The following is a 22,098-nucleotide window of genomic DNA, read 5'->3' as shown; positions in this document are numbered from 1 at the left end:
AAAGGCATCAGATCTCTCTCTGTCTCTCAAAAGTGTGAAATAACTTTCCACACTTCTCAAGATACTCAAAAGTGTGAAATAACACAAATAGTTCCACACAACTGAAACTTTGGTATATGCAGAAGGGTATGGAAAATGAGGTCAGAATGGTAAAATAGTAAGCTACCTTTTTTCATAAAGGGAGGAATGGAAGTTTCACTGTGAAAAAAAAGGTACATAATTGGGAGATTTTATGCAATAAGAGGATGAATTGAAGACAGCCCACTCATTCCTCAGCTAGAAATTAGAAAAAACAGATGATGATGATGATGATGATGATGATGATGATGATGATGATGTTTATTATTATTATTATTTTGAGATGGAGTCTTGCTCTGTTGCCCAGGTTGCAATGCAGTGGTGCAATCTCAACTCACTGCAACCTCCACCTCCCGGGTTCAAGTGATTTCCCTGCCTCAGCCTCCTGAGTAGCTGGGACTACAGGCGCCTGTCACCACACCTGGCTAATTTTTGTATTTTTACTAGAGATGGGGTTTCACCACGTTGGCCAGGCTGATATCGAACTCCTGACCTCGTGATCCACCCGCCTCAGCCTCCCAAACTAGAAAAAACAGATTATTAAGTATTAAGGAATTTTTCTGCTAGTTGTCAAATATTTTGCATTATAAAGGCAGCAGAGGAGGTGATATTTATACCACAGGAATCGGCAATTGCTACAAATCAGAGCTCTCTATAGTTGTTATAGTTAGATTAATATCTACAGTTTTGCAACTACGTTCTATTTGTTACATTTGTTCTTTGTTTCTTTGCCGCTCTTTTTCTGCCTTTTATGGTTTTAACTGAGCAATGATTTTTTTCTTTTCTTCTCAACATATGAATCATACTTTTTAAAAAATTTTTTATTGTTTGGCTTAGAGTTTCAAAAATATAGCTTTAACTAACCTAAATCTATCTTTAAATATTACTATATTGCTTTATGTATACAACACATACCATATAACAGAAAATCCCCATTCCTCCATTTTTTCCCTGGCTCATTTCTTGTATTTATATACTATAATGACTGAATACATCATTACTATTATTACTTTAAAGAAAGTTATCTTTTAAATCAATTCAGAATCAAAATTTTTAAAATTTAATTGACTTGCATTTATGCCTTCTCTGATGGTCTTCTTTTCTTCATGTAGATCTGATCTCCTTCACTTTTGAATAATAATTTTGCCAGATATAGAATTCTAGATTGCCATGTTTTTTCTTTCAATACATTTAAGCATTTCATTTTATATTCTTCTTTCTCTTATTGCCTCCAATGTTTCTGACAAAAACTCCACAGTGATTCTCGGAATTGTTTCTCTATATATAATGCAATATTTTACTTTCCTGACTTTGATCAAGATTTTTCTTTGACTTTTCTGCAGTTGAAATATAAAATGTCCAGATATGATTTGTTTTTCAGCATTCGTCACAGTGAATAATATCTGAGCTTCCTGCATCTGAGGTTTTGGCTCTGGTTGGTTCTAAATATTTCTTGGCAATTATTTCTCCAAATACTGATACAGGAGATAGAAAGAAATTATCTTAGGCAGATAGTGAGGGCAAAAGAGTCCTTGGCAGAACTTCCCTTCTAACAAAAAGAAGCCCAAAAATCACTTATTTTCTAATAAAGAGCAGCCTGAAAGATCGAACTGCAAACATAGAGAAGCTGGGAGCTTGCATGGGGGGATGCTGGCAGCTGCACCAATAGAAAAGGCTACCTGGTGCCAGGCATGTTCACCATGGGGCTCCACCTTTCCTTTTTTGTTAGCATGTGTACAGTAAGAAAGAAATAAGCAACATGGAGTAGCTACCCACCTGCATAATAAAAGATGGGGGTAGGGGCAGCCAGAGATTCGAGCCCTATGCAGATGGCACAGCTGGTCCTAACCAGTTTTTCACACCCTGCGTAGATCAGACACCGTCTCCCCACCAGCTCATCTATAAAAATCTCTGCATTTCACAGCAGATCAGCAACCATTTTTCCAGGACTCCTCTCTGTAGCAGAGAACTATTATCCTTCTTTTGTCCATTAAAATTCAGCTCTAAACCTCACCCTTTGTGTGTGTCTGCATCCTTGATCTCTGTGGCCATGTGACCAAGAACCTCAGGTGTCACACCAGACAAAGAGACCATTTCAGTACTTTTTATGCTTCCTTCTTTCTTTCCTTCTGGCTTTTCAATTATGTATTTGCTACATCTTAAGATATCCCACCACAGTTATTAGATATTCTGTGGGCTGGAGAGCTTAATATTTTTTTCCTTTGCATTTAGTTTTGGAAATTTCTATTGATCTATCTTCAAGGTAACATTCTTTTCTAGATTATGTCTGGTCTATTGATTATTTTCAATTTCTGTTACCACTGTTTCACTTCATACATTTTTGTTTGATTTATCTCTTAGTGTTTTCTTCTCTCTGCTTATGTTACCTTCTGTTCTTGTATGCAGTCTACTTTTTCCATTAGAGCACTTAACGCATTAATCATAGTAATTTTAGATTCCCTGTCAGCAAATTTCCACATGAGGATCATATCTGAGTCTGCTTCTAATGGTTCTTTTGACTCTTCAGACTCTGTTTTTCCTTGTCTTTAGCATAACTTGCTTTTTCTTTCTTTCTTTTTTTTGTCCAAAGGAAGACATATATGATCAGGTAATAGGAACTGAAATAAACAGACCTTTAGTATGAGATTTTTTGTTAGTCTGGCTAGTTGTTAAAACGTTATTTACTTTTCATCCTAAATGTCGGTGCCAAAGGCTTCAGAATCCTTTACTGTCCTTTTTGTCTCTCCTCTTGCCTTTGAACTTCCCTGAGCATCCTCCTCAGAGAGTCTACCAAGAATAATCAAGAAAAATAAGGGAGGATAATATAAATTGCCAGTATCAGGAATGTAAAGGGATGACACTACAGATATTAAAATGGTAATAAAAAATTATGAAAAATATTATGCAAATAAGTTTACTTACTCACATAATTCCTGTAAAACAAAAATGTATTAGAAAAAAATCCTGTGAAACACAACTTACCAAAACTGTCTTGTAAGGAAATAAAACAACTAAATATTTTTATATCTATTAGAGAAAGAGAAGTTGTAACAAAAATCTTTCCGTAGTGAAAGTTTTGGGAATAGACACTTTATGAATTCTATCAGACATTTGAGGATAAAAGTTTACCACGTCTATACAATCTGTTTTAGAAATGCCAGTTTGCTGTTACACCAAAATTAAAGATATTACACAGAAACTAAACAAAAACCAATTCTCACATGAAAATAAATGCAAAAACACTTTTAAAATATTGAAAAATTATACTTACCAATATACTTATCAATATGATAAATTATAATGCATCATTAAAAGTGTTTTATCTCAGGGATATAAGATTGGTTCAACATTTAAAACTCAATCACCTTTCCCTCTTCCTTGAGAAAGAGAAATCTATTTACTTGAGAGACAAAAGGAGAAGGCACCTGATTGAGGTGGCTGATGGCCATGAATGCATAAAGCAATCTTGCTAACTGAGGCTCTCAGCAAATGGGTTTTGTTCTGACTCTTAGGGATAATTAGAGAAAGGTTTTAACACTCTCCATTTCCATTTTCCTCTCTGAGATCACAAAAATTATTACAAGGCTTTATCCATGGGTTTACAATGGACTTTAAAAGTCCCAAACGTGGTTTCTTGGTGTGATTGTGTAAGAGAAAAGCTTCAGCTGAATTAAATTTAAAAGAGTTTAACTGAGCAATGAACGATTTGTTATTCAGGCAGCCTCCCAAGCCAGAGTAGGCTCAGAGACTCCAGCGCAGCCACATAGTGGAAGATTTATGAAGAGAAAAAGAAAAGTGAGATATGGAAAATGGACATGAGATAGAGAGCTGGATTGGTTATAGCTCAGAGTTTGCCTTATTTGAACGCGGTTTGAACAAGTTGGCCACATTTGATTGGGCAAAACTTGGTGATTGACATAAGAGTATACTACAGTCTGTTTACACTTCCATTTAGGCCATCATTCACGCTGTATGAGAAACCTTTAGGCTGAACTTAGAATATGTAAGAAGGCAGCTTTAGGCTAAACTTGATTTAACATTGCTCTTCTACTTACTTTTGCTTTTCTCCTTAGAGGCTTTCTGCCGTCTCCTAGACTGATGACTGGGTACAGATTGACAAACGTTTTCTATAATAAGCCATACAGCAAAATCTTTACACTGTGCAGCCGGATGGAGTCTGTTGCTAGTCAACTCTTCATTGCACCATGAAGTAGATATTGACAATGCATAAGTGAATAATCACAGTTGTGTTTCAATAAAATTTTACTTACAGAAGTGGATGGTGTGTTAGTATTGTCCCACAGGCAGTAATTTACTAACATCTTGGTTAGAACATTAACCTGGTGGGAACTTTTCCTGAGGACTTTGAATGAGCATGGGAATTAGTACTTCAGATGATAAAAAGTCATGAAGGTTCATCCAGACTTTTTCCTCCTTATCAGGAGCTGTTGTATGTTCTATTAGTGAGCTTTCTGTGTGATGGCACAAATTGCAAATTATTGCCCACTGCTTCAGAATCAGTACAAACGCACATTTTTAAAGCATTTCTTTGCTTCATCTATTACAATTTTATCTGCACAGTATGGATTATGGAGCAATGTTCTGAATTGTCTTCATTGGTGACAGTAATTTGTATGTTGTATGCTGGAGTCCTAACCAAAGGCATTACTCTACATGAAATGATTACCAAAAAGGGGAAACAAAAATGTCCTGAAACATGGTAATTTCTACCAAGTTTCCTCTACTCTCTGACCTTTGAATTGGGGTAACCTGACATTCCTAATATCCCTCTCTACCTACTATCTTAAGACCAACTTAGTGTCTCTACATTAACAGCAACATAAACCTATAAAAGAAAACCGTGAACACTCGAAGGTATTTTTATGGCCATCCTTCCAGATCCTCCTTGCTTTTTCTTAACTTACTTTTGCTTTGATAAAGTTATCATATGGCTCCAAATCCAGACATCAACTATCCTCTCCATGACCCTAGTTTGTACTAAGGCAATCAGCTTTCTTCTGTTCCATAGATGGCCTCAGATCATTTGTATTATTTGTGAAGGAAACCAAAAATACTTCTCAAAATACTTAGGACTGTTAAGTTAAAGACAGAAAATGGAGGGGAACATGCTGCCTCAGGCACTATTTGCCTGATGGCAGGACATAAATCCATATTTACTGGAGAAAGCACTCGCTTTTCAGCCCGGAGAAGGCGCCACCAGGAACCTGAGGAATCTGGGAACAGATTTTACTAGCTTCCCACATTTTCCCACCTTTTAAATGACTGGAACTGCTTTCTCCTTTGCTTTTCACTATATAGAATGTATGGCTCTTTATTGAAGTACTATTTAAACAAGGTTTCTAAGCCACAGCCTGGAGAGAGAAATACTTTTGAACTGAGGCCTATCCCTTGTGATGAGTAGAGCACACATTAATAAACTGCTTGTTTTTCTTTTGTTAATTTGACGTTTGTTTTCAGGAGAGTGTCAACTAATAACCTAAAAAGGGAAATTTAAAAAAAACTTGTTTTCTCCCCTACAGCTGTATTCTGGGCCCCATTTTCCACTCATGGCCACATCCTGCTTGCAGATCTGCTGCTGGGTTAACACAACATCATCTGCCAGTTGGTGTCGTTTATTTGACATCTTGGGGTTTTAGTACTCTGAAGGACACCCACTGCCCTTAACAGAAAAAACACTGCTGAGCAAAGGGTTTAACAGGACTCTCGCTCTACCAGAAGTTCAGTGCATTTTCCAGGATTTTCAAGGCTTCGATGCTGTCATGTTGTGAGCCCACTATCCACTTGTGTTTTTCCATGAATAATGAAGGAAACCTGAGGAATCATGAATGTAATCATTGAGGTAAAATAACCTAGTCATAGTCAAGAGGACAGCTAGTGTTAAACTCCTTTATATATATTTGAGAAAGGATTTATATATTCATAATAACTTTCTGATCTGGAAAGCCCTAGGTTTGTCAACTATTAATAACTGGGTGAATGCTTCAGGTAGTATTTAAACCAATTGCTATTTCATAGCAGACATTCTCCCATGCAGGAGATGCAGTAAAGTACTGGTAGCAATAGATGCTCCTACCAAGATCTCCCCCTGCAACCGCACAGGAAAGGAGGGAGAAGAAACCACCTTGCTTCTCTCATATTTGACAATCATTCATCGGAATAGAGGTCCCTAATGTCCCTCATGTAAGTCTGCTGGCTAAGAAAGTTCTAAGATTGGAACTCCATTCAGATATCAACATTTGTAAGAAAAAAAATTTTAAATATAACTTTGATACAAATTTTACTTTGATTAAGATACCTACAGGAAAGAAACTGTTCATTTTCTCTAACAGGATGGAAAGCAAAAAATACGGGTGGGAGGAGTCTGCACGTTGTTTCACAACTCCTCTCTCCCCAGGGCAAAGCAGAGTATGAGGAAGCCAGCACTGGTCAAGTGACTCTAAGAAAAGCCATTTTCCCTTGTTGTCTTTGAAAATACTTCATTTTCTTAGCATTTTAGGAGATTATAACATCCTGTATTTCAGTTTCTGAGAGCTTTACTGAATGATTTCCCTATTCAAAACAATCCTCATTTCCTACATTTCTGAAGATCTCAAGATCTGGACTACTGTTGAAGAAATTCCCAGTAAGGTGAGTACTGTGGGTATTTTTTATAGAAAAGATCTAGATGCTTCCTTGAAAGCCACAAAATCACAAGGGAAAAATCAATATTGGTTCTTCAGGGCAGTGGGGTGAGGGCAGTAGGGCTGGTATCAACTATATTCAGAAAAGTGAAAACTGCAGTTAATGCTTCCAATTCTTTACTTACTTCAAAGATAGTAGATATCCTTTATTCTACAACTGGGGCATGAATGAAGGAATATGCATTTTGACCATTGCAGATTTTAAAACAAATTCTCTGAGTATATATTCTCTGAGGTTAGAAAGCTTGGTGGCCATTGGGGTCTGGGCAAAAGACAAGATAATGATTTCATTCTTTTTTATGGATGCGTAGTATTCCACGCTGTATATGCACAACATGGGTACGGCTACAGAACATTATCCTAAGTGAACTAACACAGGAATACCAAATACTGCATGTTCTCACTTATAAGTGGAAGTTAAACATTGAATCCATATGGGCACAAGATGGGAACAGTAGACGCTGGGGACTGCTTGAGAGGGAAAGGTGGGAGCAGTATGTGGGTTGGAAGGCTATCTATCTGGTACTATGCTCGCTATCTTGGTGATGGGATCACCAGACAACAAGCCTCAGCAACACACAGTTTACTCATTTAACAAGCCTGCATATGTACCCCCTGAACCTAAAATGAAAGTAGAAGATAAAATAAGACAAGATAATGATGTGCACAAAGTATCAGGAAATAATATTAAGTAAAAAACACATCTAGACATACAGCTGTATTTCATGGTATCTCAATTTTACAAAACATGTTCTCACACACAAACATATGTGAGAACGTTCTGTAAATAATATTATTCTACAAATGCAAACACATAGTAGAAAATGTATCCATTTTGCAAACACAATTATTCAAATAATTCAAATAATTCAAATGTGTCAATATTTTCATAAGTATGTATAACTTTTACATTAGCATCATTCTATACCAGATGTGAAAGGCAGTTTTTTATTCATTTTAAGATTACTTCCTGCCCTCCTGAAAGTTAATGATGTTTTATTTTTCTAGTGGCAATGTACAGGGGAGAGGCATGGAAGTCAATTTGAAATAGATTTATATTGTCAAAGTTCAGAATTTTTAGACTTTCTGTATAGCCTGGTGCAATATCTCAGTGTACTTGACTAGAATATGAGATTTTAAATGTTGATTTCAGGATTTATATATGTTAGATAAATATTGCTATCAATTATGTTACTCAAATTTGTAAAAATGTTTTTTTACCTTGTTCATTTAGTATTGGAAGATATAATGTAGAACCTCCTATTATAAGATGGTATTTTCTTGTACTCCTCTCAAATTCATATATATAATATATAGATATGCTCACATGCATAGTTGTATAATGTATATTATGTGTGTATGTGATCATGCATACATGTTTCCAAACATAAACATACACATATAAATATATATATTTGTGGCACCGTGTACATATGTGTGTATATGAAGATAAATATATTATAAACATTATATTATCATGAAGGACTATACAATAATGAAAAATAATATACATTTATTATTATTAGATAAATCTATAATTTAAATTATTGTATCTTCCCAGGAATTCAACCTTTTACCATGTGGTATCTGATAATACTCTTTGTCTTAAGATCTTTTAAAAATGATTCTAACATAGATAAGCTGGCTTTCTTCTAGTTTCTCCTTGCATGATAATTTAAATTTTTTTTCATCTTTCAGTGATCTTTTACTGACAACATACATATAGAAATTTTAAATCAAATTTGATAAAAGTTGTCATTTAACTAGTTAACCTCTTTATGTATAGGCTAATAATTAACATATTTTGGCCTGCTTCTGCTATCTTCACTTCAATTTATAACACTTCTATATTCTCCTACTTGTCTGTTTTTAAAACTTATATTTCCATCTCACCCTTTAAGACAATTACATTAGTAAACTCATATTCTTTTTCTTCCCTCCCTCCACCATGTTGGTATACTTTCTGTTTCTCTTTTCTTTGATCAGGGCTTTCTTTTTAAGTCATGGTCACACATAATCAAGTTAGTTTTTCATTCTTACTTGTCTTTTGGCCTGCAGCTTTTTAAAATTTTTTTTTAATTTTCTATTGAAAAGTACTTCCAAAAATGTTTCTGTGTGCATCTTTGTCTGGAAAAACTACTGAGGCCTTGAGGTTCAGAGAATAGTTTTTGAGGATCTTATGTTTAAATATCATTTTGTTTAGATTGAAATTCTAGTTTTAAAATTATTTTTTCCTTCAAGACAAGATGAGAGCATTTCTTTTGTACCTGGGGGGCTCGGTATGTTTTGAAAATAAGAACTTGGAGGTTTATAAAGATTACTTAATGCACATTTTTCTAGAAACCCCAGTGTTATCAGTGTCATTACTACAAAAGCAAAAGCACTAATATTTCAGCATCAAAACATATGAACATTTGTGTTTAAGTGGAATAAATAAAAATCATACATAGCCTCCTGTAAGCTCACATCTGGTTTCATTTTGCAAATAAATTGTGTTGTCATACTCACAAAACAAATCAAAACTTCCCATTTCTAAACTTTTTGTTTAGCAATTTATATGGGACTTTGGGCCAGCATTATATAAAAATGATTCCATTCTCCTCTTTCAAGTAGATTTGTTGTTGAGAATCAGTTTCAATCTAATTTTTGGATCTTTGCAGGTGATCTAAAGCCTTCATTCTCAGAGGCTTATGGAGTATTTATTTGTTTTTTATGTTCTTCAGTTTCACTACATGTCTTTGTATATATTTTTTCCTTCATTCTATGCTTATCAATCTGAGGACACTCATGTTCTCTCAAGAAGAAAGCAATTAACAGCCCCAGGAATTTAAATATCTAAATTACACAAGAGGTACACAAATACATGTTTTCTATAATTAAAATATTTGTTTTTGTATTTGTTTTTATCGAGGTGGAGTTTTGCTCTTGTCACTCAGGCTGGAGTGCAGTGGCATGATATCTGCTCACTGCAGACTGCACCTCCCGGGTTCAAGCAATTCTGTTGCCTCAGCCTCCTGAGTAGCTTCGATTATGGATTACAGGCACCCACCACCATGCCTGGCTAACTTTTGTATTTTTAGTAGAGACGGGGTTTCACCATGTTGGCCAGGCTGGTCTTGAACTCTTGACCTCAGGTGAACTGCCTCCCTCAGCCTCCCAAAGTGCTATGTTAATTTAAAAAGGAAATAGGAATCCATAGCATGCTTTGAGTGTCATCATGTGCTAAAGTGCACTGGTGCTAAAGAGGTCCAGAGGAGTAACACTCTGTCCATAAGGGGACTCTGAAATTTTCTAGAAGACAAACTCTCAGTTGAGTCTAAAATGTTGTAGGAGAGGCAGTCAGAGAGAGGAATGTGGGAATGGCTTTCCAGGCAATGAGAAGAGAATTAGCAAAGTCATGAAGCATGAAAATGTTTTATACTTCTGAAATGTAAGATATAAGGAACACACAAGTGCCAGAGGTTAAAAAAAAAAGAATGCAGATTATTCAAAGTTTTCTGAAATACAAGAAGCAAGGAATGTATTGAAAAGAAAATAGGCAAATATTGAAAGATTTCAGTGGGATAAAAATGTGGCTTATAGAGAGAAATGTGGATCTGTGAAATGAAAATGAATTAGACAAATCGAGCCTAAAAGAAAAATCAAGCAACTATTGAAATATTCCAGCCAATAAATCCTGTGTTCCTGCAATAGAGAAAATGTAGATGTTCAGGAAAGTGATAGTTTTATGGGCACAGAGGACAAATATGGCAGGGCCCAACACCAAGGAAGAGGATACTGATGAGAGCTGACAAGAGAAGAGTTAAGGAGAATAGGGTCGGCGCCCCAGCATGAAACTGTAGTGCTGCAGCAGAAAGTTGTTCATATAAGGTGGGAGGCTGCAGCCCATTTACACCTAGGCCACTCCAGTCAGAGTGGTGGGTGTGGGAAGATTTAAGAAACAACAGGCAGGTTTTGGGGGATAGGCTCCAGCCCCAATAAAGGATGGGAAGAGCAACCAAGCACTTTGACACTCCACAGCCCATACTCTAAACACTGAGACAATTGCTTGTTCACAGACCTCCCTCTAACACCTGGACCCAATTCAACTATCCTCATTCAATGGGATGAATTACTTGGACATTCCTAAAGCAAAAGTTCTTCACTCAATTTCTACAGTAACACATTTGGTCATTAAGTCCTTCTTTATCACACATATTCATGGACAACTCTTTCTTTATTATTATTATTATTATTATTATTATACTTTAAGTTTTAGGGTACATGTGCACAACGTGCAGGTTTGTTACATATGTATACATGTGCCATGTTGGTGTGCTGCACCCATTAACTCATCATTTAGCATTAGGTATATCACCTAATGCTATCCCTCCCCCTCCCCCTACCCTACAACAGTCCCCAGTGTGTGATGTTCCCCTTCCTGTGTCCATGTGTTCTCATTGTTCAATTCCCACCTATGAGTGAGAACATGCGGTGTTTGGTTTTTTGTCCTTGCGATAGTTTGCTGAGAATGATGGTTTCTAGCTTCATCATCCTGATACCAAAGCCTGGCAGAGACACAGCAAAAAAAAAGAGAATTTTAGACCAATATCCTTGATGGACATTGATGCAAAAATCCTCAATAAAATACTGGCAAACCGAATCCAGCAACACATCAAAAAGCTTATCCACCATGATCAAGTGGGCTTCATCCCTGGGATGCAAGGCTGGTTCAACATACAAAAATCAATAAACGTAATCCAGCATATAAACAGAACCAAAGACAAAAACCACATTATTATCTCAATAGATGCAGAAAAGGCCTTTGACAAAATTCAACAACCCTTCATGCTAAAAACTCTCAATAAATTAGGTATTGATGGGACGTATCTCAAAATAATAAGAGCGATCTATGACAAACCCACAGCCAATATCACACTGAATGGAGAAAAACTGGAAGCATTCCCTTTGAAAACTGGCACAATGAACAACTCTTTCTTATGGGCCACTTATTCACATAGGCATACATCTTCTTTTAAATTGTCTGTATACATGTGTAACACTATATACCATTTTTCTCTTGCAGGCTCACTTATATCTTTAGAGATGGCAAATAACTACAAGAAAATTGTTCTACTGAAAGGATTAGAGGTCATCAATGATTATCATTTTAGAATTGTTAAGTCCTTACTGAGTAATGATTTAAAACTTAATCCAAAAATGAAAGAAGAGTATGACAAAATTCAGATTGCTGACTTGATGGAGGAAAAGTTCCCAGGTGATGCCGGTTTGGGCAAACTAATAGAATTCTTCAAAGAAATACCAACACTGGGAGACCTTGCTGAAACTCTTAAAAGAGAAAAGTTAAAAGGTAATTGGGAAGAGGGAACACCCACTCCCTGCAACGATCCCCACCCTTCCCAACCTTGATTAGAATGCCACCTTGGTCGTAGCTGATACATCCTTTTCCCAATTTGTGACTCACTGGCCATGGCAATGTTGGTACTTCAGATGCCAACAAGTTGACAACTTATGGCATTCTATTACTAAAGTGGATTGACGTATATCGGAGTTGAGGTGCAGTAAAAGAACAAAAAGGAGAGGGAGTTGAAGAGAGACTGAGACTTCTAGTACATTCGAAAGATTACATAATGACAAAATAAAATTATAAAAATTGTTGTTTATATCTGAGATATGTACATTTAGTCAATTAATGTGTTCATTCTATTGAGAATATTCAACACACCATCATCCTTTATAATACAAAAGATAACAATACTTAAATGTAAGCATTGCTCCCGGAAGTGTGAAGACCTCCCCTCTTGTCATGTTATTGAGTTAAAATAATTAAAACAAAGTCAGCCTGGCGCTGTTGCTCACGCCTGTAATCCCAGCATTTTGGGAGGCTGAGGTGGGTGGATCACGAGGTCAGGAGATCGAGACCATCCTGGCTAACAAGGTGAAACCCCGTCTCTACTAAAAAATACAAAAAATTAGCCAGGCGTGGTGGCAGGCACCTGTAGTCCCAGCTACTCGGAGGCTGAGGCAGGAGAATGGCGTGAACCCGAGAGGCGGAGCTGGCAGTGAGCCGAGATCGCGCCACTGCACTCCAGCCTGGGCGACAGAGCGAGACTCCGTCTCAAAAAAAAAAAAAAAAAGAAAAAAAGTCAAAACTCACCATATCTCACCTCACAAACCTATTTAACATCTCCTTTCACTGGTTTCTGTAATTTAAATAGATTATCTGGAGAATATGACTAAGCAGTCAGCATCATGAGAACCTTACATTTTAAAAGGAAATGATAGAATAGGATTGGGAAAGGGTTTGACTGAGCACATGGAGTTCAGAGGACAGGAAGGATGTTCTCACTGCACAGGGGAGGAGTGATGAAAGTACTGAGGGGTGTGAGTCAGTGTTTGTGCCTTTGTTTCTCCTGCTGGCCTCCTGGAAGCCAGACTAGGCTAATGCAATAGAGGTAGACTAAAATACACCTGAACCCTCAAGCAGGAGCTAAGAGCAAATAGTATTGAAACTGCTTCGGGTGTCCCCGATCATCTGCTCTGGGTTTATACATCTTCCTTTTTTCTGCATTAGTTGCAAATAAAATTGAATCCATTCCAGTCAAAGGAATAATCCCATCTAAAAAGACGAAACAGAAAGAAGTGTATCCTGCTACACCTGCATCCACCCCAAGCAACCGTCTCACAGCTAAAGGAGCAGAGGAGACTCTTGGACCTCAGGTAAGCTTCAGGAAGAGGAGCAGGCTTCAAGTCTCACAGTGGAAGCTCTGCTGTGGCTGTTCCACTCAATCTGTCCAGCAGGCAGTTATTTCTTCATATGTTTCCCATCAAGTTTCAGATTTATCAAATTACATCATAATTGATCATCTTTCTGCAAGGCAACAAGTTAAACGCTTTAGTAAACATAATGTAAATATATATAAAATAAATATAGTATTTTCATCCCCAATAGAGAAGGATGTTAACTTGAGAGTCAGATAAAAATTGTTTGCCTATGTTTACAAAAGCCTAGTTTCTTAACTGCAAGTCAGCATGTCCCAAAACACAAGTAATTAAGGAATGATGTGTGTTACTTTCTCTGCTCCCTTTTTAAAAATGAAACCATCTATGCCGTGTTCTTTCAATTGGCCTGGGGATGTACTTAAGTTTCCAAGAAAAACAATTTATATACAATAAATATATTACCTTGTAATGAAAATGTGCTCTGCTTCATCTTACACTGAAAGTAATTAACAAGAAAAATAAACTACTTGTAGAAAAGAAAAAAACCATCTGAAGAAGAGACTGGAACCAAAAGGAGTAAGATGTCCAAAGAGCAGACTCGGCCTTCCTGCTCTGCAGGAGCCGGCATGTCCACAGCCATGGGCCGTTCCCCACCTCCCCAGACCTCATCATCAGCTCCACCCAACACTTCCTCAACTGAGGTACACTCTTCCTGGTCCCCTTTTGATTCATTTTCTTCAACCCAAAATGTAGGAATCTGATTTCATCTTCTACTGAAAAATGACATCAATCATCAGCCAGTAAATCAAATGTATAGACTGAGAATTCACTGCATTTTAATCTTTTGCTTCCACAGGCATACTTGATGAACTTGACATTATGTCTGACTGCAGGAAGTTTTCTGTCCTGTGTTGTTTGGGGAAGAGACAGAGAACTGCGGAATCTGGAACTTTCAGCAATGGACTCACTGTCTACTGCCCCCATCTATTACACACCCATTCCCTTTGCTCACTAATTTGTTCAAGTTTCTTTGACATACACCATGCTCCTTTTTCCTTTAGGATTTTCACACACCATAGTTCTTTCACCTTTAAACTCCTACCTGGTCAACCCTATCCACCCTCTGGATCCCAATATTGAGATCTTATCCTCAGGGAATCCTCACTTAGACCCCTGTAACAGGTTAAATCTTCATGGTGTTCTGTTTCCTAGGAACTTCTTTCTTTTCTACTGTTTATGACAACTGAAGTTAATAAGTGTTTATCTTTCCCACCTACTCAAAGTAGTTCCAAGATTAGGGCTAGTTTGTAATTCTGTGGACCACTGTAAACCAGGGCCTAGTTCAGTGTCTGCCTCATGGGAAGCTTCCAATAAATACCTTTACTCAATGAAAAAATGAAAACCCAGTGGCTCAAGCCTGTAATCCCAGCACTTTGGGAGGCCGAGGCAGGTGGACTGCCTGAGGTCAGGAGTTCAAGACCAGTCTGGCCAACATGGTGAAACACCATCTCTACTAAAAATACAAAAAAAAATAGCTGGGTATGGTGGCATACGCCTATAATCCCAGCTACTCAGGAGGCTGAGGCAGGGGAATTGCTTGAACCAGGGAGGTGGAGGTTGCAGTGAGCTGAGATCGCACCACTGCACTCCAGCCTGGGTGACAGAGCGAGACTCCGTCTCAAAATAAAAAAGTAAAAAAAAAAAAAAAAAAAGGAAACCATATTCTAAGATATGAACCACTACAGCTAAGCAAATGACAAATAAAGGTCATCTGACTCAGTCAAAGATACCTATTGTGAGGCCAAAAGGTTGTAAAAACAAAGAGAAGTGATGGAATAGGGAAGAGAGCTCAGGAGTTTGGGAAAATGTAGGCAGGCAGAAGACGATACACCAAGACTTACAAATGAAAGAAAGTAAATTACAATTAATAATTGCATGATTCTGATAATCCTTATAATGCTGTACTCATCTCAAATTTGGACAGGTCAGCCTTACTATATGCATGTATCAGCAATAGTCTAAAAACTAATTGAAACTCTAATGAGCTTTATTATAAAAAAGAATGTTCTATATTTCTGATACACAATAAAGGGGATCAATTATGATGGGCAACAAGTGATGAAACCACAACACCAACCTTAATTTGCTCTATTCCCTTTTTTCTTACATTAGATTTTGTATTAATATAAGACTATTTCAGAAAAAAAGGAATAAATGCAGACAAACCAGATCAAACTTAATTAACTTTACGTGAAATTCCAGCATCCATAACATGCCACATTTCTACACATACCCTCTCATATTTACTCCTATGTATACACATATTTTTTCTGAAAATATCATCATACAATGTAATGTCCTATTATGTCTCTCTGAGCAGTTATATGATCCCCTTCATGCAGGTCCTGTATTCATGTGGCTCCTTGTCAGGTTGCATATCAGTTACTATTAATATTCTCATGGATGAATCTACGGTTACTGATTAACTTGTGTTGGGAAAGGACTTTTCTGTTTTAGGCTGAATGGGTCACATGGATGAAAAGTCAGATCAAATAAAGTCCAATCACTCACAGATGATCACTGTATATGGTATTCCAGATCAGACCACTCCAGGAGCTGCTGGCTTGTGAATGAAACAAACCTACCTATTCCTCCAGTGCTTTTTCTTGAAATTGAACAACTTTCCCTTCATTAATGTGTTCTGCTGCAAATTAAGGAAACCTGGATGTTATAGAGAAAGGATATTAAAGACAATCCACTCTGATCCTTGGTTTTCTGTCAGCATGCTACCTCCTAGAGCCCTGACATTGAGAAAGACTGCAGTGGTGGAAATGACACTCTGTAGAGTGTCTGTAGCCTGAACCTACTGAGATGAGGGCATTCTGAGGGGTTTAGCCCACAGGTGTTCTCACCTGCTTTAACAGCATTTATCTTAGGCAGGAAAAGTATGAGTTGTGTGCTAAAAATTGCCCTGTCTACATTGGTAATAACTAAACACTGTTGATGTATGTGGTTTGTGGTGGACACCCTTTACCATTTTCAGCGCTATTCAATTGTATTTTGTCTATATTTATGCTCTGGCATTTTAAGCTGGTAAGAGTAAAACTACAACTCATTATTTTATCCTAAATTTATTTTAAGTTAATTCATGATGATCAGCTCAGCATCCACTTGTCTTTTGTTGCTATTATATCTTACTTTTTAAGGATTATTCTGTTTAAAGAAAGTCTTCTTTTACTATGTGGTCTCCTATATTACTTCCTCTGGCTATGAGACTACTTCAGAATACCCTCTCCTTCCCTGTATCCTGGCCCCAGCTCTACACATCTATAACTTTTTGGGGCCCAGTGTTGTGACTTGAGATCACTGAAGAGCAATTCTGTATTCCTCACTCAAAAATTTCTTTTTTGTATTCCTTTTTTATCATGCGCAGAGCCTAAAACCATTGGCCAACCGTCAGGCAACTGCCAGTAAAAATATTTTCCAAGAAGACCCAATGATCGTGATGGTACTAAATGCAACAAAAATATTTAAATATGAATCCTCAGAAAATGAGCAAAGAAGAATGTTTCATGCTACAGTGGCTACGCAGACACAGTTCTTTCATGTGAAGGTTTTAAACATCAACTTGAAGAGGAAATTCATTAAAAAGAGAATCATCATTATATCAAATTATTCCAAACGTAATAGTCTCCTAGAGGTGAATGAAGCCTCTTCTGTATCTGAAGCTGGTCCTGACCAAACGTTTGAGGTTCCAAAGGACATCATCAGAAGAGCAAAGAAAATTCCGAAGATCAATATTCTTCACAAACAAACTTCAGGATATATTGTATATGGATTATTTATGCTACATACGGTAAGGCATCAAAGCTACTTTGTGGCATTTTCTACAATAACACTTGAAATTAAAAGCCCTGATGTGCTAAATGGAAGTTTGCATATTTACTTAACATTAAAACTCAGGACTCTCTCAAAACTACTGACAAGTAGATAAAGTCTTCTTCAAGGTTAAGACCAGGATTAGGAGAACTATTAATATTCTCATTCTTTCCAAAATATCACCCTGAAGTTCTTTAGTAAAACATTCACTGAGAAACCTTGAGACTTCATCAGCTATGACTATCTATTATGAGTCATAACGATCAAAGATAGTGAGGGATCTAGATCCATACAAACATAATACTAAACTTATTTATTTGATTACAATCTCAATTGCAGCAAAAATCACATTGTTTTCATTTTGAATACAGTATTGTTCTTTGAGGCTTGAGTTCCAGTTTTGACAATCAGGGCAAGAAATGAATTGACTGTTTATACCTGGAAATCAATTGCAGTAAACAGGTAGGACAATGTTCTGACCAAATGAAATGCATTCATCAAAAAGTATTGAAGGGCTGAGAAATATAAATTTGGGTGATACTTGGAGCATCAGGTAATCTGTACTCGTATATTAGATATGTCACAAAAAAAGAGCAGAACAATTTTTCTGATATGTTACTGTCAAAATTCATGAAATTAGTTAGCTTGAGACATTCCAACTCAGAAAACCATCTATACCTGGCTATTGAGTCCAGTAATTTCTTAGATGACTGACAGCTCATAATCTGTTATATTTATTTTCTAGAATGACCTCTTATTTTACCAGCATTGCTTTCTGTACACACTCTTAAAGAAATTCTTAGAAATACACATCCAGAACGATGAGTAATAGCCTTGATGAGCAAGAAATTGGAATGTTTGAGCTTAAGGACGTGAGTTCAGGATGGGAGCAGATGTTGAAAGAGATTCAGTAAATGGAGAAAGTCGAAAAAGTAATTAGATAGTTACTAGAAGCTTGTTTTTTATTACAGATTCCTCATAACATAGTGAATGATGAGTTGTAACAGATGCCCATTCTTTTTGCATAGGGGCAGAGGCCAAATAAGCCTACCAAGGACCTCAGGTTCCTTTGTATCAAGGTGCTTTGGGAAGCATAGCTGTCTTGGAGGTGAAAGAAGTTGAAAATGGGAAGATAACTCATTGCTCTAGAACTGTAATAGAAATACTTAGAACATTAAGGACTTAAAAAGGATATTGAGGGAGAGCTCTGTGAGATGGTCTAGACTAAGGCATATGTATTGTATGTCGATACAGTACTAGGAGTTGCTGTCTTGCGTCTTGTTTTTAATCTGTCACAAGAGACTTTCCTGTATGCACAGTAGTTACTATGTTCTCACAAACATGATATTAATTTTTTGTTGCAGAAAATTGTAAATAGGAAGACGACAATCTATGAAATTCAGGATAAAACAGGAAGTATGGCTGTAGTAGGAAAAGGAGAATGCCACAATATCCCCTGTGAAAAAGGAGATAAGCTTCGACTCTTCTGCTTTCGACTGAGAAAGAGGGAAAATATGTCAAAACTGATGTCAGAAATGCATAGTTTCATCCAGGTGAGAAATAAAGAAACAAATATTAGTTTTCCAAAGATGAAAATCATTTGCTTTAAGTTTTAGGAAACCATACTTCTGTTGTTTTACACTTAAAATTCTGCAGAGTTCATGAGAAACCAAATAATGCCCTTACGCTTACATTTAAATAGAGAAAATTATTAAAATATATTAAGAGATGGACAATTATCTTCTTCAAAAAGACATGAAACTTGTGCTAAATATTAAAATATTTGAAGAAACTAGGAGGCCACGGGCCTAATTGAAGTTAGTTATCAAAACCAAGTTCTTTGCAGTAAGATAGGCTTGGTATATATCTTGCTCATTGGTTGCATGATATTGGAGAAATAGCTTACATGTTCCTCACACGATTGGTTTGAAAATTAAATGAGATCATGGATATACATTTTGTATCCCATTGCCTTCCTTGTACCTTGTGACAAACCAGTATGCACTAGATACTACTGCTCTTAACAAGGTAAAGACAGACATTGGAAAGACTTCAGGCAGAGAAAATGTTGCATACAAACATTAAAAGTGAGAAAAATCATAGTGAGTTCTGTACAACTTTGGCATATGTGGAAAGGTATGAGAAATTCATGCAAGACAGGTAACAAGCAGCCCTTTTCTCATCTGTCTTATGCCATAAAGACAAAAATGGATTTCATTTTTAAAAATAAGTGAATAAAGATTTTATTTTACTAAGAATGTTAGATCATTTTACATTTTAGCAAAAAAATATATTGGCAGTTGCCTGGAGGAATACATTAGATAGAGGCAATCTTTGAAGGTAATGACATCTGTTAGAATTTAATAAAGGATGATATTCTCACATATTTAAAGATGTTATGCTTTCCCTAATATTAAAAAACATTAAACAAAAAAATGAATACTTTCAGATACAGAAAAATACAAACCAGAGAAGCCATGACTCCAGGAGCATGGCACTACCCCAGGAACAGAGTCAGCATCCAAAACCTTCAGAGGCCAGCACAACCCTACCTGAAAGGCATCTCAAGACTCCTCAGATGCCACCAACAACCCCATCCAGCAGTTCCTTCACCAAGGTACAATATCCTGGGTCCCATGCCTCTTATCTCCCAGATATAAATTACAAGGATCATTAGACTGTTGAAAGAGTTTCTCTTCTAATCCCTAACTGTGTACAATCTCTAGATAAATCACCCGTGTATTTATTGAATGCATACAGTGAGATACTACCACATGATAGTCTTTGCTATCTAAAAGATATTTATCTGTGCAATGATTGCTGACCACAAGAGGGCTAGTATCTTGTGTTGCTCCACCTATGGGAGGGGTAATGGCCAGAGAAGTAGAGATGAAGACAAAGAGTGTGTTATGACCCACATTCCAATTTCTTTCACAACTTTCCCCTTTGCTTATTGGTATTATTTCTGAATTTATTTTCAGCATTCCAAGTTGAAATAAATATTCGAAGTATATATTTGGAAACATGCTATTTCATTGTTGGGAATCTATTTCTCCCATCTCATCACTGGCAAGAATTTCCTTAAATTTCAGACACCAACTTAAGTATTTTCCTCTGGCAAGTCCTCAATGATACAAGATAGCAGAACTGTTGAGTCCTGCTATTGTTTGCTTTTACAAGGCCTCCTGTCAATGAGAGTAAATTACTAATTTCACAGAAGTGAACAGAGAGGCTTATCATATAAGATGTTTTCCATACTTCCTTGATCTGGGGTTTCCCTTAATAAGGTCAGTGTAGCACATGATATATTTGTAGAAAAGAAAAAAACTACAAGTCCCAGCATAGAACATGTAACAACAATGTTCTACGTTTGAGCATTTAACTAGGTGTTCGGTCTTACATGTTGTTCCTGATGTACATTATCTCATTCCTTCTTCATAACCATCAAGAGGATGCTACTTTCTGTCCCAATTCACATAGAAGAAAATAGACGCATGCAAACATAAAAAAAAGTCTTCCTCAAGTTCTCAAAGACAGTGTTAGAGTCAGGATTCATATCCAGCCCTATTGAAATGTAAAACTTGAACAATTTATGATTATATGTGGCTGTAGATTAAAAGTTGAGATATACTAATGTCAGCAATTTATTTTACAAATTTCAGAATTGACAGTGTCATTTAATGAGTATGTTTGCATAGCCCAGGCTCTGCAGGGCTTCTCAAAAATAATGAGGTACCCAGAATGAACAAAGTGTACTGTCATACAGAAGCCACTCTCCAGAATTAGAGTCCTCTCATTCTTCTCTATAACAGAGTGCTTTTTATATATTACATAACTGAATTCTAGAAGTGGTAGAACTATGGAAAGTAACCTATTAATGAATGGTAAAAAAATCAGTGAAAATAGAGAAAATTATATGATTGAGGAGACCTATGTCCTTGCTTTTGGAAAAAAATGTTAAAAAAACATTCACTGCAAATGCTCAAGTAGATTGTTAAGTATTTCTAAATATGATTAACAGCCCTGAGGATTCTGGTTAACTTATGCAGACTACAAAACAGCAGAATTCTGCATCTGGAATTGTGGATTTGAAAGAATCCTTCTAGCACAGTGATTAGATAGATAGATAGATAGAAACATAAAGCTGGATTTCCTACAATCTAAAGAACAGACAACAGGTACCCATTTGTGTATTTCCTTGACTAGAAAGACTTAGTTAATAAACACCCATCAGACATTTTCAGAGTGAAGTTTGTAATTCCGGTTTCTGTGTATGCAGAAGAGGAGATTTAGGGAATTTACATTTATACAGATATTCCAGAGAACATTCACAAAGAGAGGGTCCTGTTAAAATGGATAAAATATTTATTATGTTGTGACTCATATTGAAAATTATTGACCAGAAAAAAATAATCTATTTTCCTCCCAACAATTAAGGACACAACCACTGAAACTCCTGACCTCAATCTCCTAATTCAGCCCCAGAGCAGAGTCAGCCTCAGCAAACTGCAGTGAAGAACTCATTTCCATATGGGTTCCAGCATCAGGTTTCTCAGTTATGCCCAAAAACCACATCATGCAGTTTCTTACACAAGATACTATCTTGCATTTCCCATTCCTGTGCTTCACAACATCATAATTACTAGGGTGATTGGATCATGACAGGTACCTCATTGATCCCAACTGAATACAATCTTTTTAATAAAATTTATTATCA

General features: G+C 36.6%; 1 protein-coding gene across 3 annotated transcripts; it reads left to right on the top strand.

Annotated features, from left to right (window-relative positions):
- Nucleotides 1-6,485: 6,485 nt before the first annotated feature.
- PYHIN1 (pyrin and HIN domain family member 1) lies at nt 6,486-20,409 on the top strand. 3 transcript variants are annotated; one of them, XM_019025052.3, is made up of 7 exons: nt 6,486-6,726; nt 11,845-12,129; nt 13,354-13,499; nt 14,036-14,203; nt 16,936-17,358; nt 18,746-18,934; nt 19,831-20,409. In XM_019025052.3, the coding sequence occupies exons 2-7, from the start codon at nt 11,865-11,867 to the stop codon at nt 20,056-20,058; spliced, it is 1,419 nt and encodes a 472-aa protein (XP_018880597.3). In that variant the 5' UTR covers nt 6,486-6,726; nt 11,845-11,864; the 3' UTR covers nt 20,059-20,409. The 3 variants fall into 3 exon arrangements, with proteins under 3 accessions (XP_018880597.3, XP_063549867.1, XP_055219150.2); XM_063693797.1 differs by having other exon boundaries at nt 6,502-6,726; nt 13,381-13,499; XM_055363175.2 differs by lacking the exons at nt 16,936-17,358; nt 18,746-18,934; nt 19,831-20,409 and adding an exon at nt 14,359-15,219 and having other exon boundaries at nt 6,502-6,726.
- The last annotated feature ends 1,689 nt before the right edge of the window (nt 20,410-22,098 follow it).

This window comes from Gorilla gorilla, chromosome 1 (assembly GCF_029281585.2).
Source record: "Gorilla gorilla gorilla isolate KB3781 chromosome 1, NHGRI_mGorGor1-v2.1_pri, whole genome shotgun sequence".
NCBI lineage: Eukaryota > Metazoa > Chordata > Mammalia > Primates > Hominidae > Gorilla > Gorilla gorilla.
The sequence above is the reverse complement of the archived record's forward strand: the minus strand, read 5'-3'. Positions and strand labels throughout refer to the sequence as shown.